This window comes from Symphalangus syndactylus, chromosome 10 (genome assembly GCF_028878055.3).
Source record: "Symphalangus syndactylus isolate Jambi chromosome 10, NHGRI_mSymSyn1-v2.1_pri, whole genome shotgun sequence".
Lineage (NCBI taxonomy): Eukaryota > Metazoa > Chordata > Mammalia > Primates > Hylobatidae > Symphalangus > Symphalangus syndactylus.
The window spans coordinates 105,976,117-105,997,624 of NC_072432.2; the positions used below are offsets into that span (position 1 = coordinate 105,976,117).

The following is a 21,508-nucleotide window of genomic DNA, read 5'->3' on the forward strand; positions in this document are numbered from 1 at the left end:
CTGAATGTAAATAGATAATAAGACATACAGGGCTTATGCTCATGTGAAGCTTAGACTTTAGCAGGAAAGGAAGACACTAAATAAGAGATGATAAATGTTGTGAAGAAAAGATAAAAGCTTTTACAAAAATATGTAAGGGAGTTGGGGCAGGGTGTTTGTATGTGGGTAGAACACTGGTGTAGAAAGGCTGATGGCTTTATTCTAGTCTATCCCTGTCACAAGTTAGGTGGCCTTGTGTTAGATGGTCTTGCGTGGCCTCAGTTTTTTCCTCTACAATGTGAGTAGGTGTGACTAAATATATAATACATTCTCATTTTAATCATCTGTGATTCTGAGAGGTCTACAGCTAGCCTGGTAAAATCAGATAGGGAACTGAAAGAGACCAAAATCCTTTTAACAGAAATGTTCAGAGCTGATATGTGTTTGTAGGACAGTTTGTGCTGTTGCTTGAATTATATAAATAATTATTACATTTTTAGTAAATATCTGGCTTGAGATTAACTTTGCTCACAGAATAGGGTATAATTTTTTTAAAAAATACTACTTAAAGTGAGGAAATTCTTTCTAAGATAGTCACCTTTCACATGTGTTTAGTGACTAAAGTATGTTGAATATTTTCTGATCTAGTTAGTGTTTGTTCAATTCTGATTTTTAAAACTATGAACTTTTGAGTATTAAAAAGGGAATGCAACACTTTTAGGTTAAGATAGCAGTGTGAATTCAACATTGTCCTCCCCTCGCTCAAATAAAATCCAATTTAATAAATAATAAGTTTTTTTATAAAATGGAATAAATTGGTATAAGCTTGAAAACAGAAGAGGGACATATCAGAGGAATTAAGATTTTGAAAAGAGAATGGAAATTAGATTTGGAAAGCAGAATGGATTAGCCCCTAGAATAATGTAACAATGGAAGCCATATCTCAAAAGAATTTTGAAAGAAGGCTGTAGCACAAGTGGTAACCATTTTCCCACAGTGGAGTCCCCTGTGATTGGCTTATATAGAAAGCAAAAATGAGAAGAGGAAAATAAATCAAGATGTTTGATTTAAGAATTACCTGCACATGGACGACTGCTTCGGTTGGTCTCTTACAACCTGTTATAGGAATGGTGTTTGCCCCCAGACAGAAGGCTGCAACAGCACTCCAAAAAATGCAAATGAGCCAATGTGTTGGCTCAAGCCTGTAATCCCAGCACTGTGGGAGGCCGAGGTTGGTGGATGGCTTGAGCCCAGGAGTTTGAGACCAGCCTGGGCAACATGGAGTAAACCCAATCTCTACTAAAAATACAAAAATTAGCCCGGCGTGCTGCACACCTATAGTCCCAGCTACTCAGGAGGCTGAGGTGGGAGGATTGCTTGAACCTGGGAGGCAGAGGTTGCAGGGAGCCAAGATTGCACCACTGCACTCCAGCCTGGGCAACAGTGAGACCCTGTCTCAACAATGACAAAAAAATCAAATGATCTGTTTCAAAGAAGCTAGGGCTTCAACATGAGATTTAGTGCCCTAGAGGAGGGTCCTCCATGTTTTGGCTTTTTTTTTTTTTTAATGGAGTCTTGCTCTGTTGCCCAGGCTGGAGTGCAGTGGCACCATCTCGGCCCACTGCAACCTGCGCCTCCTGGGTTCAAGCGATTCTTCTGCCTCAGCCTCCCAAGTAGCTGGGACTACAGGTGCCTGCCACCAAGCCTGGCGAATTTTTGTATTTTTAGTAGGGATGGAGTTTCACCATATTGGCCAGGCTAGTCTCGAACTCCTGACCTCGTGATCCATGCACCTCAGCCTCCCAAAGTGCTGGGATTACAGGCCTGAGCCACCGCTCCCAGCCTTTTTTTTTTTTTTTTTTTTCCAAGAGACAGGGTCTTGCTGTGTCTCCAAGCTGGAGTGTGTGATGTGATCCTAGCTCACTGCAGCCTCAGACTCCAGGGCTCAAGCGAACCACCCAACTCAGCCTCCTGAGTAGCTGGGATTACAGGAATATGCCACCATACTGGGCTAATTTTACATTTTTTTATAGAGACCTGGTCTCACTCTGTTGCCCAGAACTACTGGCTTCAAGCAGTCCTGCCGCCTCAGCCTCCCAGAGCGCTGGGATTACAGGTGTGAGCCACTGCACCTGACCAACTTTTCTTTTTTGGGGGGTGGGGGAGGGTGGTGGGGATTGGGCAGAAATCTGCCCTCCCTGATTACTGCCTGATTCCTACCTACTTTCTCTAAAATGAAGCCTATCTGATAGCATGCTAGTACTTGCAATCAGCCCATCATTCAGAGGAGAGGCCAGAATTGGCAGAGGAAACCAGGCAGGCTTGTTCTTTCATTGGTAAATGTGAATAAGCATATAAGAGAAACTGCAGCACAGAAGAGGTGTCACAGGTTGGGTTATGATACTCTACTGAACTTTGTATCATGCAGCTATTGAAATATGCACAAAAAATTTGCAATAAAAAGAAGTGCTTTAAGATAAATAAAAAAGCAGCCTATAGCTTTAAAGGGAAGATTGCCAATGTTTTATGTGACCAGAAAAGCCACAATCATTTGTCTCTGAAGATCCTTTAAATCTGAGACATAGCCATATCTGATAACGTGAGCTTTTTCTTCTTTTAAAAAAATTGTACTGTACCAACATCTATAAAAACGTTTTATCCTGTAGAATGATAGTGAACAATACAAATCTCTGTGTAACATATTAGAGGATGTTATTTGGAGATTATATTTGGAGAAAAGTAAATAGCTTTTTCAAAATGAAAGAGGGAAAAATCTATATAAGATTCTATCCAACATTATTGTAACTAAGCTTACAGAAACCAAACCAGTCATTTCTAGAAAATAGGTTGTATCATATACTACAATACTTTAACAGCATTTGTCTTTAACTACTGAGACGCTTCATGACTTTTTCTTTATATTTTTAGATATTTTCAAATTTTCTGTAGTGAGAAAACATAAGCTTCATTTAAACTATTCTAATGACCTTTTGAAACTCCTTGAATATTATAAAGTGAGAGTATAACCCATATCTATGAAAATATTAAAAGCCAATTCTTCCAATTGGAAAATATTAAAAGCCAGTTTAAGCCAATTTAAAATGGGTAAGAAATCCTAAAAATAGCATGTAAAACAGGAACTAGCAACATAACACAGTGAGAACACACTTTTAACATAATGGTAACATTAATCATACTTTCCTGCTGAGTCTAATATACTAAGGATGAACTGTTGCTTTTTTCTGGTAGACTTCAGTTTAAAATGAAAAACATTTTGCAAAATTATTTGTAGGCTCAGATTTAAGATGCTGAACCAACCAGCATACTCAAAATTAGTATCTCTGTCAGTGAATGAGGACGCAGTATGCTACAGGTGATATTTTGGGAAGATTGACCAGGCACCAAGCATAGTTTCTGCTTTTGGCTATTAACTAATAAATTACTTTTCTTACTTTAAGAACTAAAGAAGTGTTCTTTGTAGTGGGGAATTTTATTGAATTTTGAGTCCTACCATGCCACAAATAAACTTTGCAGATATCTAAATGGATAAAATTTAGAACTCAAAGTATTAAATAATACAAATTTTAAAATAATTATATAAACACTGGCATAATTTAATTTCTTCAAACTGTGGTCAGAGATGAGAAAAGGTGGTCAGAGATTAGAAAATGAGAAATGTATTGCATAATATATTTCTTATCAAACACAGTAGCATTGAATATTTCCAAGGCAATATGAGGGATGGAAATAATAAACAACCCCAAACAGGAAATCTTCCAGTTTAACAGACTTCCTGATAGAAATGAGAAGGGCTATTCAGCCTGGTGCCTTTGAAAGAGCAGACCTTTGCCTTCTTGAGGTTTTCACTAAATACAGCAATACTCTAGACTAGCCATGCTTCAATGAAAGGAACATTTTAGTACATTGTTATCTGAGTGTAAACTGATAGAATGATTTGGAAAATAATTTGATAATATGGATTAAGAGTTTTGACAATGTTTGTAAGTAATACCACTAGCCTAAGTGTAGAAACATACAGAGATACTATAATAGCAAAATCTTGGAAAATGCTGTTATACTCCAATATTTTTGTTCTATATTCTTTTAGTTGTACAAATTAGAGATTGTTATTGTTTTATTTGGCTTTTTTTTTTTTTTTTTTTGAGACAGAGTCTCATTCTGTCACCCAGGTTGCAGTGGGGTGGGGCAATCTCGGCTCACTGCAACCTCTGCTTCCTGGGTTCAAGTGATTCTCCCGCCTCAGCCTCCTGAGTAGCTGGGACTATAGCCATGTGCCACCACACTCAGCTAATTTTTGTGTATTTTGGTAAAGATGGGGTTTCATTATGTTGGCCAGGCTAGTGTCAAATTTCTGACCTCAAGTAATCTGCCCACCTTGGCCTCCCAAAATGCTGGGATTATAGTTTTAAATTTTAAGTTTACCTACCTATTTATCATTTTATTTATTTACTATTCCTTCTTGCAACTCTGATGTTTCTTCTAGGTCAAGTTCCTTTAGTGTGAATGTGCTAGTAAACCTTTCCCTTTCCTTTGTTTATCTTTTTTTGTTGTTGTTGTTTTCCTTTTTTCTTGCTGGGGAGAGGTGGCAATGACTTTACTTATTGTTAATACCTTTATTTTGCCCTAGTTCGTGAAAGATAGTTTTATTGCATATAGAATTTTACAATGACAGTTATTTTCTCTCAGCAATTGAAGCTATTATCCCAGTGATTTCTGGCTTCATTTGTTGCTTTGAGATGTCAGCTCTCAATCTTAACTGTTGTTTAATTATCAGTAATCTTTCTTTTTTCCCCTCTTCTTTCTCTTTTTCAGATTATGAGAGTGATGCACTGCCCTACTGTGCTAAGGAGGCAACTTCCTCTTTCTCTTTTTAAGAGCTTTTCTTTCTCTTTAATGTTCTGTAGTTTTACTATGCTCTGGCTTCATTGGCTTTCCAAATTTGAGGATTGCTGTCTTATCAGTTCCGAAAACTTTTAAGATTAATTTTTCCAAATATTGCCGCTCTCTTCATTCTTTATGTCTGGGACTCCAATTAGACTTATGTTAGAACTTCTCTTTGAATTCATTATATTCCTTTACCACTCATATTTGCCTTCTTTTGAGTTTCTGTGCGTCATTCTGAGTAATTTCTTCAGGTCTTTCTTCCAGTTTATGATTTGTTTTTTCAGCTGTTATCTAATCTATTTTTCAACATCCACAGAGTAACTGTTTTCAAATTTTGGAGTGTGTGAGAATTGCTTAAGCTAGTAAAGGACACAGAAGTGCAGGTTCATTGAAGTAGGACAAAGCTTAGGCCCCCATATTTTTACCAAGTTCCCCAGGAGATTCTGAGAGCCAACAAAATTTGGGAATCACTGCCATAGAGTTTTTAAGTTTCATCTCTATGGTTTTCCTTTCCTTGGGTTTTATTCAATTCTTTTTCAAATGTGCCTGGTCACTTTTGATAGTCCTTTGTTATACTTTTAATTTCTTCCTTTATTCTTGAAATCTATTAAATACAAATAGTTTATGTCCTGTGACTGATCATTACTCTATTTATAGTCTTTGGGAAGTGCAATTCTGTCTTGGTGAATGATTGTTTTTCCTAACTCTTACTAATGGTGGCTTGTTTCCTTGAGTGATAAATAGTTTTTTATTTTGAACTCATGTTCTGGAATTTTATCTGTGAAAGTTATTTAAGGCTTTGTTTAAAGCTCTTTCATACAGATAGGATTTGTTTTCACATCTGCCAGGTGTTAGCAGGCACTGTCACCAGAAACACTGTAAACTTAAATTTTGGCTTAAAGTTTTAGTGCCCCATAAGTCTGTGAATTCAGTCCCAAACTTGGGTGAAAACAGGCTTCAGTTAGAAATGTTTATTTTGTCTATTCCAACCAGAACTAAGACCTATATAAAGGCCTGTATTCCCACGGTCTACCTCTGAGGGGTGGGTTTTCTGTTTGTTTGTTTTTGCTTTTCAAATTTTCTTCCACTTAGGTTTTACTCATCAAGCAGCCTAGCTTTGGTAGAGGGAAGAGCTGATCTTTGATCCTCCCTCTTGCCATGTTTGGGGCATTTGACTATGTCTGACTCCTGCATGTGTGGCCCATTAAAACCTAGGGCGTAACTGGGCTAACATAGATCAGCCTATATGCCCTGGACAAACTTGGCTGCAATGTGTGCTCACACTAGAAGAGTCAGGCTTTTTTGTTTCTGGCCTCCAAGGAATTTTCTTATTTTCCTTCCAGCACAGCTATGTAGTAATAAATGTATTTTAAAACTATTTTTAATATTTTACCCAACATTTTTAGTTGAGCGGTTTCTATGACTGTCTAGTTTGTCGTATTGCTAGAAATGAAACACTCAAATCTTTTTTTTTTATTATTATACTTTAGGTTTTAGGGTACATGTGCACAATGTGCAGGTTTGTTACATATGTATCCATGTGCCATGTTGTTTTGCGCACCCATTAACTCGTCATTTAGCATTAGGTATATCTCCTAATGCTGTCCCTCCCCCCTCCCCCCACCCCACAACAGTCCCCGGAGGGTGATGTTCCCCTTCCTGTGTCCATGTGTTCTCATTGTTCAATTCCCACCTATGAGTGAGAACATGCGGGAAACACTCAAATCTTGGTATAAGATTTTAGTAGCCTACTATCTAATATTGTGGCAGCATGATTTTGTGATCAGCAAACCTTTAGAATGTTTTATGCTTCTGTGTCTGGTTTAATAATAGCTGAAAAAGCATCTTCACCTAAAAATGTTTATTTTAGATATTAGCAGTTTATGACATTGTTTACTTTGTATTAACTTTAGCTAGTGAATTTTTTTTCTTTTATTACTTTAAGGAGGTAACTGAGTTCTATGTTCAAAATGAAAATTCAGTGGACAAGTGGGGAAAACCTTTAGTGATTGATAAACTCAAGGTAAGAAAATCTTTAACGCTAGAAAATTCATATGCAAGTGTTTTTTGAGAACCTAGACCTTAGTTTTGTTGTTGCTATTGTTATATATGTAGAGGAAAATTATATCAATAATAACCTTTAAAAAAAGAAAGTTAATAAATAGAATCTATAACCTACAAATTAGGCTAGATAGTGTTCTATATATGATAGTAATGAAGACAGCCTCTTACAACTGTTCAAAGGAAAAAATATGATTAAAACTATTCATTATTAGCCATCATTGAATTGAGACTGATTTCAAGGCAGGGCATTTGTCCCACATAGAATTAATCCAAATTTCATGTTTTTCAAATCTTAACTTCAATTCATGTAAGAAATTAAAATGCACAAAGTAGTATATTTGGCATATCATACTCAAATGTGGGAGATGTTGTAATAGTTCTGATTACAGAAGAAGTTCTCAAGTAGCAAACTTAATTTTTCAGCCAAATCCAAGGAAGCATGGAGGAAAAGACATTTTATTAATGGTTAAACTGTTGATTTATAATGAATTAATAAGAACTTGGTTTTGCTCACTGAAGAATACAGTAAAATAAATAACCCCATAAGTGTTTTTAAATTTCAAAGATCATAAATGCCAATATTTAAAAAAGAAATAAACTACTGTGAGTCCTGGTAAATTATGGTCACTCTGGCATGTTCATCACCTTAACAGGAAATGGCCAAAGCTGAGGGTCTCTGGAACTTGTTTTTGCCGGCTGTCAGCGGTCTCAGCCACGTGGACTATGCCTTGATTGCCGAAGAAACAGGAAAATGCTTTTTTGCTCCAGATGTCTTTAACTGCCAAGCACCAGGTTACTACATTAATTGAAAACATACTTTTTTCTAATATTTTGATCAGTGTTTAAAATTTCTATATATGATAAGAATGTGTTTTTATACAAAGTTATTGACTTATGAATTTGGCTATAATTTTACTTTTCAGTTACTTTGATTTAAATATAAAAAATGGATTTGAAATTTTCATTGGACTATTCTTTTGTTAAATATCATTACAATTAAAAGTATTGGTGAAAAAAATTAGCCACCAAAGGGATTGGTCATGTAAGGATCATGGATCGTGGATCCATGGGAATTGGATATTTCTATTACTAGTTGGAATGGATAGAGAGTTTCAAATCTTTTGGTTAGCCTCACTATTCATTCACCAAATGAATAAACCATTCATTTACCAATTATTTACTGATTACCTACTATGTCCCAAGCAGTGTTCTATGTTCTCGCAATGATATATCAGTGAATAAAATACACAAAGATGACTTCTTTCAAGGATCTAGTTGACATACAAGGAGACAAAAATAAATAATAATTATAATAAGTAAACTTCAAACTTATGTAATAAGTTTGAAGATGAAAAGTGCTTTGGAAAAAAGAAAACAGCAGAATAGAGGAGCTCTGAAATTTGAAGTACAGGGAATATAGGTTACATTTTTAAATAGAATGGTCATTTTAAATAGAATAGGCCTCATTGAGAAAATGACATTTGGTAATGACTTACATAAGGTGATTGCTTGAGTTAGCCATGCTGTTATATGAGGAAAGAGTTCTTTTTTTTTTTTTTTTTTTTTTTTGAGATGGATTCTCGCTCTGTCGCCCAGGCTGGAATGCAGTGGCGCGATCTCGGCTCACTGCAAGCTCTGCCTCCCGGGGTCACGTCATTCTCCTGCCTCAGCCTCTCCAAGTAGCTGGGACTACAGGCGCCCGCCACCACGCCTGGCTAATTTTTTGTATTTTTAGTAGAGACGGGGTTTCACCATGGTCTCGATCTCCTGACCTCATGATCTGCCCACCTCGGCCTCCCAAAGTGCTGGGATTACAAGCGTGAGCCACCGTACCCGGCCAAGGAAAGAGTTCTTATAGTAGATGGAACAGAAAAGGCAAGAATGTGATTGATGTATTCCAGTAATAACCAGAGGCTAGTGTGGCCAGGAAAATAATAGTAGGAGAAGAGATCAGAGAGGCAAGGGCCTCACATTTTGAGCTTTATAGGGCAAATAAGAGGGGCTTATACCTTCATTGAAAGGATGAGCCAATGGGAATTTTGAGCAGATTAGTGATAAGTTGTAACTTCAGTTTTGAAAGGATCACCTTGACTGCTATGTTGAGAATTGACCAAAGGAGGGTAAGAAGGAAGCAGAGAGTCTGCGGCAGTAATTCCGGTGAGAGATAATGGTGGTTTAGACTGGGGTGGTAGTAGTGTAGTGGGTGATAAGTAGCAAGATTCTAAATATATTTTAAAGGCAGAGCCATGAGGATATCCTGATTGGATATGGGGTATTAATGGAAGAGTCAAGGATGCCTCCAAGGATTTTGAGGTGAAAATCAAATTGAAAACATGAAGGTAGGAGGCCAATTTTTTAAAAAGTAGAATGAAAGGAGTAAACCTGGAACATAGTCTATAGGAGGTATCTTCAAACCTGGATTTGCAGAAGAACCACCTAAAGAACCTTTGAAAAATCTAGATTCCCAGCCTCCATCCCTAGAGATTCTGATTCAGTATATCTAGGGTAGACCCTGGGAATTTTTTTTTTTTCAAATTACTCTGATTATCCTAATGCTACCAGTCAAGGACTAGCACTTGATTTGTAGTAGGATGATTATGGGACAATATCCAATGGCAGGCCCATCCCTGCACAAGATAGGCCTCAGTATTGCTTTCTGTGTTTATGCATGGCCCTGGTGCTAAAGCTCTACCAAAAATAAGTTAATGCAAGCTGCCAGAGAGAGGTATATAAGACAGTACTGGACTTCTGAGACAAAATGCACTCTGGATTTTCCACACTGGACTTTGTCTCATTGCTTTGGCATCATTAAAATAGTTGGTAGATTTCTGATAATGGTTGAACTTGTCCCTGAAATGATTTTCTCTTTTCTAAACACTGATTTATCAAATTACTGCTGTACTACATTGTAATCCAATAATAAGCTACTGTAAAAGTAAAGTCTATTCACAGAGCTTCTAAAGATTTCATCTCAACTGTGTAAGGCTATTACATCATTCTACAAAGGCAGCATGATTTTGTGGAAAGGGAACTGAGTGGGTAGTCTTTTTGTTTAAAACATTTTTGATTGATATTCATAGTAAGAAATATATTTTATATTTTATATTGTGACCCAATTTGTAGAATATATAGGTGTATGTATATGTTCAGAATGAATGGATGGATGGATGGATGGATGGATGGATAGATGTATATTATTGAAACAAAAGTTTCACAAAACAAGAGTTTATCTTACTACATGCAAGTGCATTTGGATATTTTCCACTGAGTCTAATCTAATGCATTCTATTTTGTTCTATTTCATTTTTTAGAGAATGCTAGCTATGTTCCATTAAGTTGATTTCATGATGCACTAATGGATCATAATATGAAAAAGAATGCTACCAAAGACTTCTCTTGCAGATTCAGCTCTGCCACTATTTTATAATTTGACCTGTGAACTCACTTTTCACTAGATGGTCATGGATTTTACTATAGCATTAAAATTTCATGAGTCCATCAGCTGTACTGCCTAAATGAGATAACTAAATTGCTGAAATTTTAAAATTGGACAGAGATTTGCTCTAAGAAATGATGAGCAACTCTCCTAAGCAAATGAGTTGTGTAAAACTATAAATAGAAAACTAGGCGTTTTCTCTTTGTGGTGGAGATACCATGAAGGCCTCAAGCATTGCATTTTGGATCATTTCCAAAGCAGATGAAGAAGGCAGTATAATTGATGTTGAGTAAATACTTTGAGAGGTTTCTTAAGTATAAAAGATGAATTTCTACTCAAGTCACCCAGATCATTTCCCAAATAGTTATAAAACATATGGGAAACATATGTAGTCTTCCAATTTGCCCTTTTCCCCCCTTCATTAAGTCGTACAACATTGTATATTGGAATGTTAAAAATAGCAACTTTAATTCTAAAGCTATTACTGGAAAATTTGGGGGCCTTTGGGCTGGTATTTGTTTTATATACTTCAAGTTCTGGGATACATGTGCAGAACATGCAGGTTTGTTACGTAGGTATACACGTGCCATGGTGGTTTGCTGTCATCTACATTAGGTATTTCTCTTAATGCTGTCTCTCCCCTAGCCCCTCACCTTGCGACAGGCACTGATATGTGATGTTCCCCTCCCTGTGTCCATGTGTTTTCATTGTTCAACTCCCACTTACGAGTGAGAACATGCAGTGTTTGGTTTTCTGTTCCTGTATTAGTTTACTGAGAATGATGGTTTCCAGCTTCATCCATGTCCCTGCAAAGTACAGGAACTCATCCCTTTTTATGGCTGCATAGTATTCCATGATGTGTATGTGCCACATTTTCTTTATCCAGTCTGTCATTGATGGGCATTTGGATTGGGTCCAAGTCTTTGCTATTGTGAATAGTGCTGCAATAAACATACATGTGCATGTGTCTTTATAATAGAATGATTTATAATCCTTTGGGTATATATCCAGTAATGGGATTGGTGGGTCAAATGGTATTTCTGGTTCTACATCCTTGAGGAATCACCACACTGTCTTCCACAATGGTTGAACTAATTTACACTCCCACCAACAGTGTAAAAGCTTTCCTATTTCTCCACATCCTCTCCAGCATCTGTTGTTTCCTGACTTTTTGATGATCGCCATTCTAACTGGCATGAGATGGTATCTCATTGTGGTTTTGGTTTGTGTTTCTATAATGACCAGTGATGATAAGCTTTTTTTCATATGTTTGTTGGGCTCATGAATGTCTTCTTTCGAGAAGTGTCTGTTCATATCCTTCACCCACTTTTTGATGGGGTTTGTTGTTTTTTCTTGTAAATTTGTCTAAGTTCTTTGTAGATTCTGGATATTAGCCCTTTGTCAGATGGATGAAGTGCAAAATTTTTCTCCTATTCTGTAGGTGGCCTGTTCACTCTGGTGATAGTTTCTTTTGCTGTGCAGAAGCTCTTTAGTTTAATTAGATCCCGTTTGTCTATTTTGGCTTTTGTTGCCGTTGCTTTTGGTGTTTTAGTCATGAAGTCTTTGCCCATGCCTATGTCCTGAATGGTATTGCCTAGGTTTTTTTCTAGGGTTTTTGTCGTTTTAGGTCTTACATTTAAGTCTTTAATCCATATTGAGTTAATTTTTGTATAAGGCGTAAGGAAGGCATCCAGTTTCAGCTTTCTGCATATGGCTAGCCAGTTTTCCCAACACCATTTATTAAATAGGAAATTCTTTTTTTTTAATTTTATTATTATACTTTAGGTTTTAGGGTACATGTGCACAATGTGCAGGTTTGTTACATATGTATCCACATGCCGTGTTGGTTTGCTGCACCCATTAACTCGTCATTTAGCATTAGGTATATCTCCTAATGCTGTCCCTCCCCCATCCCCCCAACCCACAACAGTCCCCGGGGTGTGATGTTCCCCTTCCTGTGTCCATGAGTTCTCATTGTTCAATTCCCACCTATGAGTGAGAACATGCGGTGTTTGGTTTTTTGTCCTTGCGATAGTTTACTGAGAATGATGGTTTCCAGTTTCATCCATGTCCCTACAAAGGACACGAACTCATCATATTTTATGGCTGCATAGTATTCCATGGTGTATATGTGCCACATTTTCTTAATCCAGTCTATCGTTGTTGGACATTTGGGTTGGTTCCAAGTCTTTGCTATTGTGAATAGTGCCGCAACAAACATACGTGTGCATGTGTCTTTATAGCAGCATGATTTATAGTCCTTTGGGTATATACCCAGTAATGGGATGGCTGGGTCAAATGGTATTTCTAGTTCTAGATCCCTGAGGAATCGCCACACTGACTTCCACAATGGTTGAACTAGTTTACAGTCCCACCAACAGTGTAAAAGTGTTCCTATTTCTCCACATCCTCTCCAGCACCTGTTGTTTCCTGACTTTTTAATGATGGCCATTCTAACTGGTGTGAGATGGTATCTCATTGTGGTTTTGATTTGCATTTCTCTGATGGCCAGTGATGATGAGCATTTTTTCACGTGTTTTTTGGCTGCATAAATATCTTCTTTTGAGAAGTGTCTGTTCATGTCCTTTGCCCACTTTTTGATGGGGTTGTTTGTTTTTTTCTTGTAAATTTTTTGAGTTCATTGTAGATTCTGGATGTTAGCCCTTTGTCAGAAGAGTAGGTTGCAAAAATTTTCTCCCATTCTGTAGGTTGCCTGTTCACTCTGATGGTAGTTTCTTTTGCTGTGCAGAAACTCTTTAGTTTAATTAGATCCCATTTGTCAATTTTGGCTTTTGTTGCCATTCCTTTTGGTGTTTTAGACATGAAGTCCTTGCCCATGCCTATGTCCTGAATGGTATTGCCTAGGTTTTCTTCTAGGGTTTTTATGGTTTTAGGTCTAACATGTAAGTCTTTAAACCATCTTGAATTAATTTTTGTATAAAGTGTAAGGAAGGGATCCAGTTTCAGCTTTCTACATATGGCTAGCCAGTTTTCCCAGCACCATTTATTAAATAGGGACTCCTTTCCCCATTTCTTGTTTTTGTCAGGTTTGTCAAAGATCAGATAGTTGTAGATATGTAGCATTATTTCTGAGGGCTCTGTTCTTTTCCATTGGTTTATATCTCTGTTTTGGTACCAGTACCACACTGTTTTGGTTACTGTAGCCTTGCAGTATAGTTTGAAGTCAGGTAGTCTGATGCCTCCAGTTTTGTTCTTTTGGCTTAGGATTGACTTGGCAATGTGGGCTCTTTTTTGATTCCATATGAACTTCAAAGTAGTTTTTTCCAATTCTGTGAAGACAGTCATTGGTACCTTGATGGGGATGGCATTGAATCTATAAATTACCTTGGGCAGTATGGCCATTTTCACTATATTGATTCTTCCTACCCATGAGCATGGAATGTTCTTCCATTTGTTTGTATCCTCTTTTATTTCATTGAGCAGTGGTTTGTAGTTCTCCTTGAACACATCCTTCATGTCCCTTGTAAGTTGGATTCCTAGGTATTTTATTCTCTTTGAAGCAATTGTGAATGGGAGTTCACTCATGATTTGGCTCTCTGTTTATCTGTTACTGGTGTACAAGAATGCTTGTGATTTTTGCACATTGATTTTGTATCCTGAGACTTTGCTGAAGTTGCTTATCAGCTTAAGGAGATTTTGGGCTGAGACAATGGGGTTTTCTAGATATACAATCATGTCATCTGCAAACAGGGACAATTTGACTTCCTCGTTTCCTAATTGAATGCCCTTTATTTCCTTCTCCTGCCTGATTGCCCTGGCCAGAACTTCCAACACTATGTTGAATAGGAGTGGTGAGAGAGGGCATCCCTGTCTTGTGCCAGTTTTCAAGGGGAATGCTTCCAGTTTTTTGTCCATTCAGTATGATATTGGCTGTGGGTTTGTCATAGATAGCTCTTATTATTTTGAGATACTTCCCATCAATACCTAATTTATTGAGAGTTTTTAGCATGAAGGGTTGTTGAATTTTGTCAAAGGCCCTTTCTGCATCTCTTGAGATAATCATGTGGTTTTTGTCTTTGGTTCTGTTTATGTGCTGGATTACGTTTATTGATTTGCATGTGTTCAACCAGCCTTGCATCCCAGGGATGAAGCCCACTTGTTCATGGTGGATAAGCTTTTTGATGTGCTGCTGGATTCGGTTTGCCAGTATTTTACTGAGGATTTTTGCATCAATGTTCATCAAGGATATTGGTCTAAAATTCTCTTTTTTTGTTGTGTCTCTGCCCGGCTTTGGTATCAGGATGATGTTGGCCTCATAAAACGAGTTAGGAAGGAGTCCCTCTTTTTCTATTGATTGGAATAGTTTCAGAAGGAATGGTACCAGCTCCTCTTTGTATCTCTGGTATAATTTGACTGTGAATCCATCTGGTCCTGCGCTTTTTTGGGTTGGTGGGCTGTTAATTACTGCCTCATTTTCAGACCTTATTATTGGTCTATTCAGGGATTTGACTTCTTTTTGGTTTAATCTTGGGAGGGTATATGTGTCCAGGAGTTTATCCATTTCTTCTAGATTTTCTAGTTTATTTGCATAGGGTGTTTGTAGTATTCTCTGATGGTAGTTTGTATTTCTGTGGGATCAGTGTTGATACCCCTTTATCATTTTTTATTGTGTCTATTTGACTCTTCTCTTTTCTTTATTAGTCTGGCTAGTGGTGTATTTAGTTAATCTTTTCAAAAAACCAGCTCCTGGATTCATTTATTTTTTGAAGGGTTTTTCTTATCTCTATCTCCTTCAGTTCTGCTCTGATCTTAGTTATTTCTTGTCTTCTGCTAGCTTTTGAATTCGTTTGGCTTGCTTCTCTAGTTCTTTTAATTGTGATGTTAGCGTGTCAATTTTAAATCTTTCCCGCTTTCTCCTGTGGGCATTTAGTGCTAAAAATTTCCCTCTAAATACTGCTTTAGCTGTGTCCCAGAGATTCTGGTACATTGTGTCTTTGTTCTTACTGGTTTCAAATAACTTATTTATTTCTGCCGTAATTTCATTATTTGTCCAGTAGTCATTCAGGAGCAGGTTGTTCAGTTATCATATAGATGTGCGGTTTTGAGTGAGTTTCTTAATCCTGAGTTCTAATTTGATTGCACTGTGGTCTGAGAGACTTTTTGTTATGATTTCAATTCTTTTGCATTTTCTGAGGAGTGTTTTACTTCCAATTATGTGGTCAATTTTAGAATAAGTGCAATGTGGTGCTGAGAAGGATGTATATTCTGTCAGTTTGGGGTATAGAGTTCTGTAGATGACTACTAGGTCTGCTTGGTCCAGAGCTGAGTTCCAGTCCTGAATATCCTTGTTAATTTTCTGTCTCGTCAACCTGTCTAATATTGACAGTGGGGTATTAAAGTCTCCCACTATTATTGTGTGGGAGTCTAAGTCTCTTTGTAGTCTCTAAGAACTTGCTTTATGAATCTGGGTGCTCCTGTTTGGGGTGCATATATATTTAGGATAGTTAGCTCTTCTTGTTGCATTGATCCCTTTACCATTATGTAATGTCCTTCTTCGTCTTTTTTTTTTATCTTTGTTGGTTTAAAGTCTGTTTTATTAGAAACTAGGATTGTAACCCCTGCTTTTTTGTTTGTTTTTGTTTTGCTTTCCATTTTCTTGGTAAATCTTCCTCCGTCCCTTTATTTTGAGCCTATGTGTGTCTGTGCATGTGAGATGGGTCTCCTGAATACAGCAAACCAATGGGTCTTGACTCTTTATCCAATTTGCCAGTGTGTGTCTTTTAATTGGGGCATTTAACCCATTTACATTTAAGGTTAATATTGTTATATGTGAATTTGATCCTGTCATTATGATGCTAGCTGGTTATTTTGCCTGTTAGTTGATGCAGTTTCTTTATAGTGTCGATGGTCTTTACAATTTGGTATGTTTTTGCAGTGGCTAGTACCAGTTTTTGCTTTGCATGTTTAGTGCTTCCTTCCGGAGCTGTTGTAAGACAGGCCTGGTGGTGACAAAAGCTCTCCCAGCATTTGCTTGTCTGTCAAGGATTTTATTTTTCTTTCGCTTATGAAGCTTAGTTTGGCTGGATATGAAATTCTGGGTTGAAAATTTCTTTTCTTTAAGAATGTTGAATATTGGCCCCCACTCTCTTCTGGCTTGTAGGGTTTCTGCAGAGAGATCTACTGTTAGTCTGATGGGCTTCCTTTTGTGGGTAACCTGACCTTTCTCTCTGGCTGCCCCTCACATTTTTTCTTTCATTTCAAACTTGGTGAATCTGATGATTATGTGTCTTGGGGTTGCTCTTCTTGAGGAGTATCTTTGTGGTGTTCTCTGTATTTCCTGAATTTGAATGTTGGCCTCTCTTGCTAGGTTGGGGAAGTTCTCCTGGATAATATCCTGAAGAGTGTTTTCCAGTTTGATTCCATTCTCCCCATCACTTTCAGGTACACCAGTCAAACCTAGGTTTGGTCTTTTCACGTCATCCCATATTTTTTAGAGGCTTTGTTTATTCCTTTTCATTCTTTTTTCTCTAATCTTGTCTTCATGCTTTATTTCATTAAGTTGATCTTTAGTCTCTGATATCCTTTCTTTCGCTTGATTGATTCAGCTATTGATACTTGTGTATACTTCACGAAGTTCTCATGCTGTGTTTTTCAGCTCTATCAGGTCATTTATGGTCTTCTCTAAACTGATTATTCTAGTTAGCAATTCCTCTAACCTTTTGTCAAAGTTCTTAGGTTCCTTGCATTGGGTTAGAACATGCTCCTTTAGCTCAGAGGAGTTTGTTATTACCCACCTTCTGAAGCCTACTTCTGTCAATTCGTCAAACTCATTCTCCATCCAGTTTTGTTCCCTTGCTGGTGAGGGGTTGTGATCCTTTGGAGGAGAAGAGGCATTCTGGTTTTTGGAATTTTCAGCGTTTTTGCACTGGTTTTTCCTCATCTTTGTGGATTTTTCTACCTTTGGTCTTTGATGTTGTTGACCTTCAGATGGAGTTTTTGTGTAGGCGTCCTTTTTGTTGTTCATGCTATTCCTTTCTGTTTGTTAGTTTTCCTTCTGAGTCAGGCCCCTCTGCTGCAGGTCTGCTGGAGTTTGCTGGAGGTCCACTCCCAACCCTGTTTGCCTGGATATCACAAGTGGAGGCTGCAGAACAGCAAAGATTGCTGCCTGTTCCTTCCTCTGGAAGCTTTGTCCCTGAGGGTCACCCACGACACACCAGCCAGAGCTCTCCTGTTTGAGGTGTATGTCGACCCCTGTTGGGAGGTGTCTCCCCATCAGGAAGCATGGAGGCAGTTGAGGAGGCAGTCTGTCCCTTAGCAGAGCTCAAGCACTGTGCTGGGAGATCCGCTGCTCTCTTCAGTGCCAGCAGGCAGGAATGTTGAAGTCTGCTGAAGCTGTGCCCACAGCCACCCCTTCCCGCAGGTCCTCTGTCCCAGGGAGATGGGAGTTTCATCTATAAGCCCCTGACTGGGGCTACTGCCTTTCTTTTAGAGATGCCCTGCCCAGAGAGGAGGAATCTAGAGAGCTGGTCTGATATTTTTTAATGGGAAATAATTTTTCTTGTTGGTGTAGTTTATCCAAGTTTTTTTTTCCAACCTGTAAATGATGACTTTGTGAGCTTTTCGGAAGAAACTGATAATTTTTGGATATTTTGAATTCAATACTTACCTTATTTTTACTATAACAAGTAACAGTGAATTTAAAACAGGCAAAGAAAACAAACAATGAGCTTCATGAATTATAACTCAGGACTTATTTTCTCCCTCAGTCAAAAAGAATGTTAAGCTGTGTTAATCTACAAGGAATTTTGTTAATGTTGATATAATGTTGGCTGTGTTAGGAGTGCCTGAACAGAATGCAGACATCTTGAGAGATTTAACTTACGCAACTCAATTTTCATAAGCATTTCAGTAACTATCCTTAAAGTCATTGTAAATGTTGATATGAAAATTGTTTTCTCAAAATCTTCTGAATAATCAACACTCAAGGGAAAGGTTTTAGACAGTATTTTAAGAAATTTGACAGGAATGGAAAATCGGAGGAAGCCATCTAGAAAATTTTACTCCATGGCAGTCATGAAGAATTCTTTGTTAGCCAAGGGCGATACTACAGTGCATCATGTACTATAAACAATACCCTCCAAGGGTCAGAGAGGGTCTTTGAAGTTATCTACTGCCATTTTCTTTCCAGGGCAGGGATTCTGTCTTTAGCATCCTTGAGAATTATGAAGTATTTTCTAGGTAGTATGGGGTACATAAAAGTAAGAGCAATGTTAGAGGTACATAGAAATAATTGTTATGTGAGTTCAGAGGAAGGAGGTATTACTGACTGGGTAATCAGAGATTCTTTGCAGAGGAGGTGGCTCATAAGCAGGAATTTACTTGTGAAGGACAGGGAGAATTTCACTTGAGAAAAAGCCTGGCCCAAGCAAATATGTGGAAATTAGAAAGCATAGGGTGTGTTTGAGGAACAGCAGATAGAATTAAGGGCTGGAGTCTCAGTAGGACATGCAATGTTGATTGTTCTCTGGGAGCATTGCAATCACTTCTAGCAGGGCATATTTGCAATACAGCAGGCAAGGTTTAGGCCAGTAAGTTGTTTCCTTCAGTTCTAATTGAGTTAGACATCATTAGTGCCATTCTTCATTGGGATGAACTGAAGAAGAGTCTGTGATTCAGAACAAGTTGAATAAATATGCACCAAATGCCCTGTGCTTGTAAATATTTATGACATGCAGTCAGTATAAATTATATTTACTATATGTTTCAAAATATTTTTGTTAGCAAACATTTGCTTTAAAAAGATGCATTTCTGTACTCTCTACATAAAGTTGTGGATTTCATATTGATAAATTTTCAAATGCAAAACAAATACTCCTTCTTTATGTATAGACACAGGGAACATGGAGGTTCTGCACCTGTATGGAAGTGAGGAACAGAAGAAACAGTGGCTTGAGCCTCTTCTTCAAGGGAACATTACCTCTTGCTTCTGTATGACAGGTAAATGCCAGTCACCATTCTCTCCTTGTGTAGTCAGTCATCCCGGAGTTATTATGGATGAGCTGAAGAAATACAGGATGTGGTTCTGTGTTTCAGTCAAATTTGCCATTGGCCAAAAATGTGAGTATGTTTATTTTGAGCCTGTTATTAAATTTTGGCATTTTCAAATGTTCAGAAAAATATGATCCTCTCCTTTGTTAGAATATCATATGATGTTCTCTAGTAGCCTGCTATAGCATTAGCAGCAGAGTAAACTTAGTTTCACAATTTTTTGATGTCATTACTAAAATTGCTATATATGAATATTTAAGATCATCTTTGCTCTTATGTATGAAATATCTATCTTTGTGATAATTTTATATTGATACTTATAAAATATTCAACTCTTCCATAAACCCAGAAAAATAGAAATTTCACCAGTACTGGACATATGGCTCAAATTATAATCATGTGGGAAAATAAAGGAACATGTTAATAAAAACAGATTTAATATCATTTGTACATAGGAAGCATTAAGAACTCTTCAATAGAAAAAAATCATTGTTTTGTGATTTAGTTTAGAATTAAACCAAATTTTGCTTGTCCATAATTTTTAAGTGCTTTCAATAATGGCCAGATTTTATTGTTTTGTATAACATAGTATACATTTATATAGTACTCCTCTTTTATCTGACGGGGATACGTTCTAAGACCCCCAGTGGGTGTCTGAAAACTGGGGATAGTCCTGAACCCTATTTAGACTATGTTTTTTCTTATACATATGTACCTATGATACAGTTTAATCTATAAATTAGGCATAGTAAGACATTAATAATAACTAATAATAAAATAGAACAATTATAACAATACTCAGAATGGTACACTATTTAAAAATTACGAATTGTTTACTTCTGGAATTTTTCACTTAATATTTTTGGAATGCAGTTGGCCTCTCATAACTGAAACCTCAGATAGCAAAACTACAGATAACAGGGGACTACTATAATAGCAGAACTGATCTCCGTTTAAATCAGTAATAGGCATTTATTGAATACCTACAGTAGGATGTGTTGTCTACAAAGCACTAGGTGGGGTTTACAAAATAAGTAGAATACACAGCCCTCTTTCTAAAAAAGAAAAAAAAAAGCAAGTCTTAAGTTTTAGGAACAGAACACATGGGATATCTGAAGGACTCATTTAAAGGGGTGTCATATTAGCAAATGCAGATGGCTATGATTGAGAGCTAGACAGTTCTGAAGTGTCATGCAGTAAAGCAGTTGTCTAAGGGTGTCCCATGGAGAATTTTCTGAAGACCTTAAGTGTTGAACAGGCTTTAAAGAATGCAAAGTATATAAATCAGTGAAAGCATTCCTGATGGAATTTGCAAGGCACATTAGAAATTGCTTAAGACAGTAAACTATATGGGGGGGAATCTGTCTTGCCAATCAATATTTAGTACATATCTCCATTGTGAGAAGTAGAAAACATTACTTTTATCTATATTTGCTGATTGGAGAAAGGACTGGGTTGTATCCCAACTCATGTATCAGTGAGGAAGCCAAAAATACAATTCAAAATACTGATCCCCAATGTTCAGTATACTTCATTCATTCACTCATTCTTTCAGTGCACATGTATTGAATACCTACTGTGTGTAGGTTATGGGAAAAGCAGGGTGGAATGGGGAGTGAAAGGACATTGGAAAAGATAAAGATGCCTTTGTTTTTAAAGTTTTCATATCCTTATCTAAGTCTACTGATGATATCTGCCTGCCTGCAAATTCAGCTTTTGTTTACTTATAGAACCTGATGTAGCTTCAAGTGATGCCACAAATATTGAATGCAGCATCCAACGAGATGAAGATAGCTATGTAATTAATGGCAAGAAATGGTGGAGCAGTGGTGAGTGTTCAGCCTAATTTTTTCACCTAACACATTGATCCTTTGTGCCAGATGCTATGCTAGAATATTGCTATGATACATAGTGATCAGTTTCATGATCATAATTCTTTAAATTCTGCATGTGTAGGCCAGGCGTGGTGGCTCACAACTGTAATCCCAGCACTTTGGGAGGCTGAGGCAGGTGGATCACCTGAGGCAAGGAGTTCAAGACCAACCTGGCCAACATGGTGAAGCCCTGTTTCTACTAAAAATACAAAATTAGCCACCATGGTGGCAGGCACCTGTA

At 37.4% G+C, this 21,508-nt stretch overlaps 1 protein-coding gene across 1 annotated transcript in view; it reads left to right on the plus strand.

Moving 5' to 3' along the window:
- Nucleotides 1-21,508, plus strand: part of ACAD11 (acyl-CoA dehydrogenase family member 11) — a 99,340-nt gene that overhangs the window by 28,416 nt on the left and 49,416 nt on the right. Inside the window, exons 10-13 of the mRNA XM_055295418.2 lie at nucleotides 6,830-6,907; nucleotides 7,602-7,740; nucleotides 19,235-19,342; nucleotides 21,124-21,222. Coding sequence (XP_055151393.2) covers nucleotides 6,830-6,907; nucleotides 7,602-7,740; nucleotides 19,235-19,342; nucleotides 21,124-21,222 — 424 coding nt within the window. The remainder of the gene's footprint in view (nucleotides 1-6,829; nucleotides 6,908-7,601; nucleotides 7,741-19,234; nucleotides 19,343-21,123; nucleotides 21,223-21,508) is intronic.